General features: G+C 33.1%; 3 protein-coding genes across 5 annotated transcripts; 1 reads left to right on the top strand and 2 right to left on the bottom strand.

The window, feature by feature from the left end:
• The first annotated feature begins 336 nt into the window (after positions 1-336).
• LOC137832427 (subtilase family protein) lies at positions 337-6,583 on the top strand. Its single transcript, XM_068640588.2, has 9 exons — positions 337-542; positions 648-843; positions 950-1,141; positions 1,458-1,569; positions 3,564-4,125; positions 4,828-4,925; positions 5,017-5,374; positions 5,630-5,846; positions 5,976-6,583. Exons 1-9 carry the CDS (start codon positions 456-458, stop codon positions 6,515-6,517), a joined length of 2,364 nt encoding a protein of 787 aa, XP_068496689.1. The 5' UTR covers positions 337-455; the 3' UTR covers positions 6,518-6,583.
• A 971-nt stretch (positions 6,584-7,554) lies between these two features.
• Positions 7,555-8,013, bottom strand: LOC137833572 (uncharacterized). Its single transcript, XM_068641913.1, has one exon. It carries the CDS (start codon positions 8,011-8,013, stop codon positions 7,555-7,557), a length of 459 nt encoding a protein of 152 aa, XP_068498014.1.
• A 2,109-nt stretch (positions 8,014-10,122) lies between these two features.
• Positions 10,123-13,646, bottom strand: LOC137832426 (Pentatricopeptide repeat (PPR) superfamily protein). 3 transcript variants are annotated; one of them, XM_068640586.2, is made up of 8 exons: positions 13,508-13,646; positions 12,456-12,594; positions 12,310-12,384; positions 12,156-12,226; positions 11,982-12,078; positions 11,051-11,194; positions 10,709-10,921; positions 10,123-10,595 (listed from the first exon to the last, which is right to left on the bottom strand). In XM_068640586.2, exons 2-8 carry the CDS (start codon positions 12,516-12,518, stop codon positions 10,389-10,391), a joined length of 870 nt encoding a protein of 289 aa, XP_068496687.1. In that variant the 5' UTR covers positions 12,519-12,594; positions 13,508-13,646; the 3' UTR covers positions 10,123-10,388. The 3 variants fall into 3 exon arrangements, with proteins under 3 accessions (XP_068496687.1, XP_090160244.1, XP_090160245.1); XM_090304118.1 differs by having other exon boundaries at positions 12,456-12,757; positions 13,508-13,644; XM_090304119.1 differs by lacking the exons at positions 10,123-10,595; positions 10,709-10,921 and having other exon boundaries at positions 11,184-11,439.
• Positions 13,647-13,904: the final 258 nt, after the last annotated feature.

Genomic DNA, 13,904 nt, shown 5'->3' with positions numbered 1-13,904 from the left:
ATAATAAATAGACTCTTTAAATATATTTTATTTCTAGTATGTATTTATGTTTCTCTTATTTACATTTCTAGTAATAAATAAATATGAATTTTATCAAAAACATAGAAATAAAGACGCATCTATAGTAGTTACACTTCCTTTTCCTAAAATACATTTAATCTATTAAATCCTTATAAATGTATCAAATCCTTCTGAATCATGCTAATATACAGGGAATCTTCGACAGAAACTAATTTAGTCCTACATAGTCAACATTTTATATATATATATATATATATCACTGATCACGAGAGTTATGTCTTATAAGGAAAGACCTATGAAAATATCATTCCTTTAAAATCTTGTCGTTTAATCCCGAACCATACATTTAGGTTCAAACTCTAGAGATAAGAGCACTGAAACATTTGGTATAACCTCAATATAAATATCTCATTATCAAACTCATTTGTAGACAAATGGCAATTAAGGGCATTATTTCAGCAACTTACTTCTCACTTCTCCTCCTTCTACTTCCCTTGGCCTCATGCAGCAACACCAAGCAGGTCTTTCATTTTTCATCTACTATCCTTCTCAGTTTTTTTTTTTGTCTTCTGGTTTTCCATGTGGATTATAGTCTATGTGAAACAATTTTTCTCGGATTCTCTCAGGTTTATCTAGTTGAGTTGTTCGGAGATCACAGCAATAGTGATAAAACACATGAAGTTGAGAATACCCATCACGATTTTTTGCTTTCTGTAAAAGAAACTGAGGAGGAAGCACGAGCTTCCCTTCTTTATAGTTACAAACATAGTATCAATGGTTTTGCAGCATTGCTTACCCCAAAAGAAGCCAATGAGCTCTCAGGTAAAATTGGATAACTTTTTAACAGTTTTGATTTTAATTTTTAGTTCTTCTTAACCCTCTTTTTAGTTATATATTTGTCTAACTTTGGAAAGAAAAACATGGACAGAAATGGAGGGAGTGGTTTTTGTGCATAAAAACCAGGCAAGGATCTACTCTTTGCACACCACCAGATCATGGAAATTCGTGGGATTGGATAGGCATTTAAATCCAAGGGAAGAAATCTCCAATCACACAAATGGAGACTTGCAAAGCAGAGCACAATATGGGAAAGATATCATAGTAGGAATGATTGATAATGGTAATTTATCAGTATAAATGTCTTCCTTATATGTCTATGGTTTAATCTTGAAAATAATTAAACAAATATTAATGTTATTCATACAACATTTTTCCACAATGTTTATTTCTTTGTATCTCTAACTAACATCATATTACCTATATATTATTCGCATTTTTCTTTCCTTTCTTTCTGTGTAATAGCATTACTCTAATTATGGGTGTGGCTGTTCTCATTTTACTCTATTATATAACTAATCAGTAGCATCAAACCAGTGAGCATGTGAGTTAATTAGTATGTGCGTGTCAAAATGTGATGAGTGTGCTTCTACTTGCAGGTGTGTGGCCAGACTCAAAGAGCTTCAGTGATGAAGGGATGGAGCCTGTTCCAAAAAAATGGAAAGGAGAATGCCAAAATGGAACTGCTTTCGGTTCATCTCAGTGTAATAGGTGACGTTGCTTTTTCTTTATACCAAACCTGAACTTCTAATTTTTTTTTTGTATATATATATATATATATATATATATAATAATAGTTATGCAGACATATATTCAAACGTAAGTTATATTTCACAGGAAATAAATATAAGTAGTTTGATATTATTGCTTTTTCTTGAAGGGTAGTGATGGTAGTTTCTAAAATAGAGCCCTAAATTTGTTATTTCTGAATAAGCTATTAGTGTAGCTTTTTCATTATAGTTACATGTATTATAAAATGGCAAGACAATTGCCTTTTGATATGAAAGTTCTTCAATGAACTTTGGAACCTTTGAATGGTTTTCTTTATAAGTTTAGTCAGCACTAGTGGTCTCTTTCTTCATTTATTTAATCTTGAACTGAACACTAACGAATAGCTTAAATATTACTAAAGTAAAAGTTCAATTCACCATCCGTTGCTGCATAAATTATGATTATGTCATTGTCAAGGTGTATAATACTGTGAGATATTATATTTTTATAAAAAATAAAGAAAAACATATTTAACTGAAAGTAAAACATTATAGACCTACTGTTCTTAGAGAACCTTTGAGAAACATACAACTACATTTACATGGTTTTCTCTCTTTTTCTTTTCCTATACATATAGTATTAATTTTCTGAGAAAATGATAAAGAAGGTATTTTGAAATCCTTTAGCGATAGGTGGGGTTAAATTCTAAATAGAATATCTTAGAGGTTGTTAGTCTAGATACATATGATTTCTAGCTTTTTGTCCTTTTGACTTAATTGTTTTTGGCTTCTTTTATTCTGCATCTCGTGAGTTTCTCTACATGTATACCTGTGTTTGTGTATCTATCTCTTTCTTTCCTTTTTTCTTTTTGTTGTGTCAATGTCTTTTCTCTTGGCTTGTGGTGTGGACTATGCGTACCATTTCCATAGTCTAGAAGAAGATGATTGAAGGAAAAGAAAAATGTATAATTATTGAAAGCTCTACACTGAAATGGTCAGTGCATGCCAAAACACCAAAACATGTGACTGAGAGAGAAAAAAAGTGGCATGTAAACTAGGGGACAACATTTTCATCTGTATGTATTGGGATGATAGCCCTATGAAAATTATGCAGTTCTGACAAGTCTTTGTTTGGTGTTACTCGTGATGTTTCTGAATCTGACTGGGCCTTTTGACTGTGATATATTATATTTTTACAATAAAATCATATAGTAATTTCTGTAACTTTTTTCTGTATTTCTTTTTCCAGCACATTACCTATATAGAATGTCACTTTTCAATAAGAGTGACAAATTAGATAAATTTTATCTTACATAATTCATCAGATAAAAAAAACCATTAATCTATTTTATCCATCCCAATTCATTTCATAAAAATTCAATTTAATCCATAGCATTTTCTTATTGATAAATACTCAATCCATCTATACTATTTTTTTTAATTAAAAATAATTAACACATCAGTAATCATTTATAAATTAAACGGATGTACTTAACTTGATTTTTATATCTTGTATTTAATTAATTAATTTAGGTAGGACTCCATGAATAATGTATTATTATCTTTTTTTTTATTTGAATTATCTCTATAATTATATCTAATTGTGAATATATTTAATTTAATTCGTATTGAAATTAATTTTGATACATTTTAATCGCATTAAAAGATTGAAAATCAAAAGTATAAAAATAATCAAGTAAATAAAATGTTGTTCTCCTATTTACATTATTTCTGTTTAAACTCTTAAATTTAAAAGTCATTTTGGCTTCTTAAAATTTCTTTGCTATAGATTGATCATTCCATTAGTGTGTCATACTATTTTCATCAACTTAGCAAATATATGCAGAAAAGTCACGTGAAAGAGACATCCCATAATATAATAGTATGTTAAATAGTACTAATAGTACTTAATAAAAACAAGAGAGATTCTTAGCCTTTTTCCATGTGATTTTTTATGAATCCGTAATTAACATGAAGTTTGCATATTTGGTGCAGAAAGATTGTGGGAGCTCGTTACTACTTGCGTGGTTATGAAAGTCAATATGGGCCTCTAGATGAAAAAGAGGACTACAAATCAGCCCGTGACAAAGATGGTCATGGAACACACACAGCTTCAATAGTTGCGGGGCGTGCAGTGGCCCATGCCTCAGCCCTTGGAGGCTATGCCAAGGGCACAGCCATAGGTGGGGCCCCTTTGGCCCGTCTTGCCATATACAAAGCATGTTGGTCAATTAAGGGACAGTCAAAAGATGAAGGGAACGTATGCACAAACATTGACATGCTCAAAGCTATAGATGATGCCATTGGTGATGGTGTTGATGTTCTAAGCATTTCCATTGGCTTCAGTTCTCCACTTTCTTATGAAGAGGATGCGATTGCTAGGGGTGCATTGCATGCTGTGAGGAAAAACATTGTTGTAGTGTGCAGTGCAGGTAACTCTGGCCCTACACCTCAAACTTTGTCTAACCCTGCACCATGGATCATCACTGTTGGTGCCAGCACAGTGGATCGCTCCTTTCTTGCTCCTGTTAAGCTCAGCACTGGCACAGTCATTGAGGTAAACAGTTAAGTTTATAAATACTGTGTTTGGTTGCATGTCTATGTGAAGTAAAAATGGGTCAAATATATATACACATTGCTGGGAACACACTTGTTATTGTTTTTATTCGAAAATGGTGCATACACTTCTTTATCCACTTTATGTCTTAGGAAATCTTCATAAATTACTCTTCATTCTAAGATCAAACAGAACATTTGTAATAGAAGTTTGGCCCATCGTTCTTCGTTTTAATCATTATCAAATAAAGGAAAATAATATTACTCGTATACTTTATAAACCCAGATATTAGATGACGTGAAATTATCATTATAATTTTAGTTATGTAAAATTGGGTAGAGTTGATATACTGTTAGAATTTTGCTTTGATAAAAAAAATGAATCTATCGTTTTTAACAGTCAAAATTTTCTTTCAAAACACATATCGGTGAATTTTATCGGTCCAAAAATAAAAAATTTACGTGTTTATATTTTCAATAAAAAAATACGATAATTGGTAATTAAAGAACTCATAGGACCGGTTAAAAAGATTCCGATACTGAAAATTGAAACACAATTGGCCCAACGCTAATTCTATGTACAGAATTTCTCAAAATCACACGATCCATCTTGTTCAATTCTTGTAAAATACAAGATTCGAAAATGTATAGTGTATATGGGGCTACATGATTAACTTTGATTCGTTTTCCATGTTTATATCAGGGTCGATCAATTACTCCACTCCACATGGGAAACAAGTTTTACCCATTGGTTCTTGCTCATGATGTTGAACATCCAGGCTTGCCACGTAATAATTCTGGGTACATTTTCTGCACTTGGTGATTTTCTCTGATAGATTTTGATTATGTGACTAATATAAAATTGAAAAGGTTTGTTTAATTAACCATGTAGGTTCTGCTTGGACAATACTCTTGAACCTAACAAGACAAGGGGGAAGATAGTTCTCTGTCTTAGAGGGCAAGGTGGAAGGTTAAAAAAAGGCTTAGAAATTCAAAGGGCTGGGGGGGTTGGTTTGGTCCTTGGGAACAATCAACTAAATGGAAATGATGTACCCTCTGATCCTCATTTTATTCCAGCCACTGGAGTGTCCTATCATAATGCCTTAAAACTCATTCACTATATCCATTCTACCCCAAATCCAATGGTAAGATTTCTACCAGGAAAAACAGTGTTAAAAACAAGACCAGCACCCTTCATGGCCTCCTTCTCTAGCAGGGGTCCAAATATAATTGACCACAATATTCTCAAGGTACTAATTCCCTCATCATTTCTTCACTCTATCTATGTCCTTTTCTATTGTCTTTACAAAAATACTTTGATAACTACTCTGTCTCAATGTCCTTTGTTTTTTTTGGATAATATATCTGCCATAGTTGTCTCAAAATACTTCACTAAACATTACATTTGAAACCTTGTGTTGTGTCATCATGCAACTGATTTATCTTTATCTCCTGTGCATATATCAAAGTAACATCAAAATTCTTTAATCATTTTTCACTTTCAGCCTGATATTACAGCCCCAGGAGTAGACATATTAGCAGCATGGACCGCGGAAGATGGCCCCACACGAATGACATATAACGACAAACGAGTGGTGAAATACAACATCTTATCTGGAACTTCAATGTCTTGCCCTCATGTTGCTGCTGCAGCTGTTCTTCTCAAAGCCATACACCCTACTTGGAGCAGTGTTGCTATAAGATCTGCCCTCATGACTACAGGTAACTTCAACATGCTCATGATCCAACTCTTAATCTACCAAGTCTAAACTCTAACTTCATCATGCAATAAAAGTCTATAACAATAGCATTCCCAATTTTCCTGATCTGGATTCTTTTCTCTTCTTGCAGCCATTACAACGGACAACACTGGACATCCAATGGTTGATGAAAGTGGAAATCTTGCAACACCTTTTGCAATGGGATCTGGCCACTTCAACCCCAAAAGAGCAGCAGATCCTGGTCTAGTTTATGATGCCTCCTACAATGACTACTTTCTTTATACTTGTAGATTTGGAGAAACTAAAAAACTCAACATTACATATAACTGTCCAAAGTCACTTCCTGAATCCTTTGAACTCAACTATCCATCTATACAAATCCATCAACTCAATTACACTAGGACTATTAAGAGGACAGTCACCAATGTTGGTAGGAGAAGGAGTGTTTACAAGTTCAGTGCCTTTTCACCAAAGGAATTCTCCATTACAGCCACTCCAGATATCCTTAAATTTAAGGATGTTGGGCAGAAAAGGAAGTTCATCATCACAGTGACAGCAAACAGGGGTCAGATACTAACCAACCACGGCCAAGATGATTACTACTTTGGTTGGTATGCATGGACGCACGAACATACCGTTGTAAGAAGCCCAGTGGCAGTGTCTTTTATATAGAACTAGTCTTTGTACCCGTGGTTTTTTACAGGGAATTTAACATTCGTTAATAAAAAAAAATTATATTATATAAAAGTATCATACATAATATATAAAAATATCATCAAATTAAATATATTATATTTTATGAGGAAAATAAATTTATATATATAATAATGAAGACAAAGTGGTGGTATGATAAACGAAATGTGGATATCAAATGGTATGGAACATTGTAAAATTATTTGGCTTGCTTTTTTTTGTTGTTGTTTACACTCAATTTTTTTATATAGTTATATGAATATGTGTTTTGATAATTGAATATGTTAATCTTAAATTTTGCAATAGACAATATTTTGTAGTAGATGGTGAAGATAAAAGACTCATTTTATAATTTTATAATTTGATTTTGTTTGGAATTGTTTAAGAAACTAATTCATCAATATTTACAATATAAAAATAAATAAAAAAGATAATGACAAAATTATTTTGTTCTCGATAATGCAAATACTAAAACTAAATATTTAGATTTTCAATTTATTAAAATTGACTATGTTTAAAAAAAATGAAAAGTATTCATAATAGATTAAAAAATATATTTGCAATATTTATTTGAAAAATATATTTAGAAAAATATGGATTAATGATAAATCGAAAAAATAGACAAATAGAACATTTCATAAACCATCAAGATTTAATTATTTTCATTTTCTATATAATATTAGTTTGATTGAAGACCTTTTAAAAAAATATGTGTTTAGAAGATTAAGTTTAACTCTTGCGATAAAAAAAACTTTTATTCGTTGAGTACATTCATTAGATTGTCTAGCATGATGAACAATGTAGACTGGATGTCATGAACAAAATGTGTAGAAACTCAATTTTATGAGTGAAAACACAAGTTTTTTTTTTCTTATCAGCAATAAAAAATAAATAAATGGGAACTACTTCAGGAGTGGTCCAACCCTTATATATAAATAGCTAGCACCTTACCAACCTCCAACCAAGGAACACTTTCCTACTTAAATAAGGAACAACCAAAGCTACTCAAGAAAGCATTAAACAACCAGCCTCATACAATCCACTGGGTTCAAAACCCAGTTGGGGTACGTAAAGGAATTACAACAGGACTTTGCAAAAATCCAAGACCAAACATTTACCTGTACCAGTGCAAATACCTCGAGCGCATCTACCACGCCCCTGTCGAAGGTCACCGAGTTCCTATGTCTCCAAATTCCACTCACAACATCAACCCAAATCGCCCCCCAAACGTCATTAACCACATCAGAAGCCGAACACAACCTGAATTGTTGGAAGTTTACCAAAGGGTCCTTATGAATAACAAACGACACTCCAAGCCACTCAAAACAAAGACACCACATCCGCCAGGTAAACTCGCAGACGGAAAACAGATGACATGACGACTCTTCCACCTTCCCACACAAACCACACACCAGATTCTTTACCACCACCCCTCGCCTTTCCAAATTTACCCTAGTAGCAATCTTATTCTCCATCACCCTCCAAGCAGTGACCAAAGCGGAAGGCAAAGCTTTGCACCTCCACAACTTACTGTAAACTGGAGAAACCTCTCCAACTCTATCCTACCTAACCTGAAAATAGGCTGAGTTAACCATAAAAGTATGAAACCCCCTTGCCTTCCAAATCCAGCAATCTGCCTTCCCTGATTCCAACTTCGCCCCTTGTAGTAACTGAAAGAACTGCTCCACCAGAGGTTTCTCCCATTCAAAAAAGGGTCTACGCCATTCAAAGTGCCACACCCAAACACCATCAATCCAATTCCCTAATTCAGCTACCTTTGCACCTTTTGTCACACTAAGAGAGAAAATTCTCGGAAAAACACTCTTCAACGCTCCACAACTCAACCAATTGTCCTCCCAAAAAAGGATTTTAACACAAGTAGCACATTAAGTGTGAATTAATTGGAAAATTTTAACACAATGTGTATCAAAAACACATGTCCTAGACTATCAGAGGATGTAATTAGTATTGTAGAAACATGGTTTAAATTATCCAAGATACATGAAGGCATTACAATTTTTTTTGTTATCATGAAAAGCTTTTGGTTCAAGATATTAAAAAAATTACAATAATAAACTCATTATACTATACGATATGATATGTGATACACTAGATCAGTGAAAAACTTGTTAATACTTTTAAATACTTCTTTAATTGAATTCTTTTAATATTAAAACAATAATATAAATTAAATAAAATATGAATTTTTTTTAAGAAAACTTTAATATATTTATTATATGATTTTATTTTTAATATATATATATATATATATATTAATTATGATGTTGTCTAAAACTTGTCTTTGTAAAATAAAATCTTAAATAATTTGTAATAAATTGTAACAAATATATAATTATTTGTCCGAAATTAATTTTAGTAAAAAGGCTTGATAAACTCATTCTATTTTGGAGTTAACCCCCTCCATTTCCCCACAACTATTCCTAATCCATTATGGTTTTCTGAAAATGTGGTTACGTAATAGCTGTTAGTTAAAGTGTCTGTGTATTTTGCAACTAGTTCCTTTATCATTTACATTGTTGCTGCAGAGCCTAATTTGAAGGAGTGGACTCTAAGGACAAAAATTTATGACATGTGATGAAACTGTGAGTGTCAAACTTCTCAAATATGTATCATCTAAAGAAAAAAAAAATATGTATATAGATATTGATTTATCTGAATAGTGGCCAATGTTGACCTTACAACCATTATTACGCTCCTCAGAGGTTAGAATTGCAATGGTTGGAAAATACATTGGCATTTCATATGCATATCTATCTGTTCTAAAGGTAACATACTTCTGATATGTATAAATGAAATGATTTGAAATTGTACAAACTGTTTGAAATGGTAATCTTTTACAATCTCCCTCTACCCCTTAAACCTAACGGTATCGAAGACTGTCTCCATGGAATTTGCAAGAAATTATTATGTGTTCTATCTGTAAGGTTTTTTGCCTTCTTTTTTGAAAAAAAAAAAAGAGATATGTACATCATATATTGCTGTAGTATATGTAAATGTTTAGACAACTTTGTGCCTATGTCTGCCTGTTTCATATGAGATGGCATTGCTCATACCTAATTCTGTGTATCACAATTGTTTATGTATTTTTGTATAAAGATTTTGATATATTTAAATGCAAAATATTGCTATAGAAAATACAATAGAAATAGAAGTTTGTGCAGCCAGAGAACATATCACAACTCTTCGTGTCTTAAAACACTGTTCTTTCAGCAGCCACGCACGGTTGTGCTGAAAATTGTATCAACTGTATCATTCTTTAGATTACTCCTAAAAGAATACTTTGGAAAGGACTAAGGACGGCGTTACTTTGGTTTTGGTTGCCTAAACGTAAAACGAAAATCCAACTTATGGAATCCAATCAGTAATCAGTGGTTTGGTTTTAAAAAGTATGAATCGAAAATCAATAGGGATCAGATTTAATCTGTTTGGTACAAGTTCGACACGATTGTGAAGTGAAAAACAAAAACACTTTAATTTGATTCAAATTGTCAGGTTCATTAGGTTGATCCAGTTTCAAGAATATACCTAAACACAAATTAGTATATGCAGAACTAAGAAACTAGTTTCGAGTGTAGATATCAAATATTATATATTCACAAGTTTTGCTCTGAATACATGCCTAGCTAACTAAGTATATATACATTACAACATTGTCGTTTTCAATTTCGGGTGCAGAGCCCCGATCCCTCAATTTAGTACAACCTCTGATTGATCAGTAGCTATGTTAGACCTGGATGAACAGCAATGAATCAGATTGATGAGCCACTGATGCAGCTGCAGTAGAACTTAACAAGTAGTATCCTCATCGGCACATATTGATATACATATTTCAATTGGTTGACTCATTATCTTCATATGCTTCTGTTCTAACTCTCACTCGTTCACGATTGAAGTGAATGTACTTCCATTTAATCCCATATCGTCTTGCAACCAATTTCCGCTTCTCTTCTTCGCCTAGTTCTGTAAAGGCTCTTGCTACTCTCCTGACCGTATCTTCATCAGGTTTTACCCGCAACTCCTCCATGTCTGCAAATACCTGAACTTACACGTGAGGCCGCAATTGTTTAGGCATAGAAGATTCAAGTTAAAATTGCAACAACAAAAAATTAATGCAAGGTGAAGTGAGATTAATGGTTCAAAGAAGGATACCTCTATGATCTTATCCGGCATATCATGATTATCATATATCGAGATCATCCTAGAAAACAGTCTCTTTGAGACAGAGCGCATGTGGGTATGTATGATCATATTCCACAATGATTCTGCCTCATCTACCCTCTGGTCCATATCAAATGCCAGAAGAAGGGTATCAAATGTTCCCATCGTTGCTCCTTGACCTTTGCTTAACATCCACTTCGCTACCTGTGATTTAACGAGGACTAATATCAGTAAGATTCTTTGCTGTCTAATATTCTTAAAAAATTCATAAAGGAAGACAAAGAGCTTGGTATGATACAGAACAGAAGCTCTTTAAAGTAGTTGTGTTCTTACTTGAATTACACGAACCCAATGACCCCTTTTCCTTAAGATTTTTAAAGCCTTAGCTGCTGCAATCACTGGGAACTCTGTTTCCCAAGCTATCCATTTGTCTAATGCCCCATAAACAGCTTCTTTCTCATTAGGGAGTTTAGAAACCTACCATTTCAAGTTCCATAAAGCACAAAATCAAAATCAACATGATACTTTAAGATGAAAAGAACCCTCCTTTGTTCTTTAATTAAATTATTTTCTTGGTACTTTTTTAATCAATTTACTCTATTTAATATATAGAGTAAATTTAAAGCCTTAGCTGCTGCAATCACTGGGAACTCTGTTTCCCAAGCTATCCATTTGTCTAATGCCCCATAAACAGCTTCTTTCTCATTAGGGAGTTTAGAAACCTACCATTTCAAGTTCCATAAAGCACAAAATCAAAACCAACATGATACTTTAAGATGAAAAGAACCCTCCTTTGTTCTTTAATTAAATTATTTTCTTGGTACTTTTTTAATCAATTTACTCTATTTAATAAATAGTTCATTTCCTATCCTGTATCACCAATTTCTCCACATTCATCTGTGCCTCCATATGATCCAATAACATGTAAAAAATGGAGAATCGGTAGAAGAATTGTGGAAAAGCTCAAGAAAACTCCAGAAACCAGAAGAAAAATAAGAGAAAGGAGATAAATCACTGTGTTAGAGGGAAATCGATGTGCCCAATCTATTAACCGATCACAACAGTAAGCTTTTAATAAAAAAAATGTAAGTTACAGTTGAAGATACTAACAAATGCAAACCAACCCGTACTGACAGAACAAGTTTAATTTTGAATCCACTAGGTGATAAAATATCAGATTATGGCAGTGCTGATGAATGTGGAGAATCCAGTAATACCCCCAAATCTAAAATTCTGACTAAAAGGATATAAAAGGGTGACATACAATTCTAACAAGAGTGAGGGCCTTTTGGCCAGACTGAGCTGAATCTCTACTTTTCCACAAGTGGTGCTCTTTCTTTCCTGTTGTCTTCTTCCCTTTTCTGCATTCCAGGTAAAACTAATAATTCACATAAACAAGAATTCTTTGAAAAATAATGAAAAATAGAATAAAACCTACTTCTTCTCCATGGGACCACCACCTTTTGGGCTAAATTTGGATCTCTTAATCAAGCAGTGGATAAAACTTCTCTACAATCAAAAGCAGAATATTACAATATTTCAAAAGCCAAATAAAAGAAATGCAATTATTATAAAAACTCTTTGTTGTTTACCTTCGGTGAGACGGTTATTGCATTTGTTGATAATTTATTGTCCCATACAAGGGCTCTTGTTGTATCCATCTTAACCTGAGTCAGAACAGAAGAATAAGAAATCACAACAAAAACAGCTCTTTTCTTGGTGAAAAGAACAGCATTACCTGACATATTCGTGACAGGAGAATAGGAGAAACAATTGAGCTTAAACATGTCATGGGCATCATGGTTTTCAAATTTGGAGATGTGTTATCACAGAGTCGAACCGATAAGTACCCTCTAGAGTTATCAAAACTGCACTCCCTGCAATTCAACAAACACCATCATTCCTTTTCGTTGAACAAGATCTACTGTAAAAGCTATGGCCTGTCATTTATCAGTATCTCTTCAGTTTCACGAATGCACTCCCTAAACTCATTCTTAGTGCTAAACTTTTTAAAAACAGCAACGAAGCGTGCTTACACTCCTTCAGACGAACACGAATTGGTAGTAAGTTTAAAGAACAATTTTCTTCATATTTCATAACTTTTATGCAGAATCTTTAAGTTGTTTTTCTGTTTAACACCACTATGCTGAGTACAGAACCTAATTATACATATAGCATGTATCTTCTACACATATCATGTTCAAAATTAAGAACTCACTCACTTTACTACCTAAGTATACACATAAAACGCATTAAATTTAGAATATAATAGCTATACACTGTCTGTGTAAAAATTTTACACTGTAAACCAATTAAAAACATCCTTCATAAGACTTCTGTAAGAGTTAACAAACCTGGCTGACATATATGAAGGTTTGTGATTAGAGTGTAAAAATTGTTTTACCCAGACAGAGAATAGTCTATTTTACCTTAAATTTTAAACCTGTAAAATTATCACATTTCAGAATACTTTGTTGTTATGTTTACGCCGAACAATTTAAATTGTCTTCAGTCGACAACCAAACTATTTAAAGATAAATAGTTCTCGCTTTTCAGTTTCATTTATGCATTCCTTCGAACACTTTATAGGCAATATAAAACCAACTCTTACTTATTCCAAAATTAATCATTTTGACAAGCTCGAGAAACCAGTGTTATAGCAACTGAAAATTGATCAAAACAGAAACAGCACAATAAGAACATGCACGAAACAAAATCATCGTAGAAGGAAACACACTTTGACCGACGCAATTGATTGCACAGTAAACTAATACTGCGGCTAATACTTACCCAATAAAATAAAATAAATAAAAAATTATTCTCCTCTGGGTCGATTTTTCCTTGGCGTCAGATATACGAATTTGCACGCACTATGGCATATTCTCTGAACTGATGCACTATTTTCGGCGCGCTGTTCTGTTAATTTCGTGTTTCTCTCTGCTGCAATTCTGCATGTTTGGGTATGGGCCTTTGGGCTCAGTTTGCTCTGGCCTTCTTTCTCGGCTGACCCATAAAAAGTAAAATATTATTTACACCTCCTTTGTTATTTATCATACCACCCTTCTCATAGTTTTCCAATATTTTCCTCCAAACACCCTTTTAATTTTAAAAATCCTCCATTCGAGCTTCTTTGCAAACCAATCTATCTACACACTTCTTTATATTGGATTCATGCCAAACTTCTCTT

The sequence above is a fragment of the Phaseolus vulgaris genome, chromosome 6 (genome assembly GCF_051622355.1).
Source record: "Phaseolus vulgaris cultivar YP4 chromosome 6, ASM5162235v1, whole genome shotgun sequence".
Classification (NCBI taxonomy): domain Eukaryota; kingdom Viridiplantae; phylum Streptophyta; class Magnoliopsida; order Fabales; family Fabaceae; genus Phaseolus; species Phaseolus vulgaris.
Note: the sequence above shows the minus strand (reverse complement) of the source record. Positions and strands in the feature narration are given on the sequence as shown.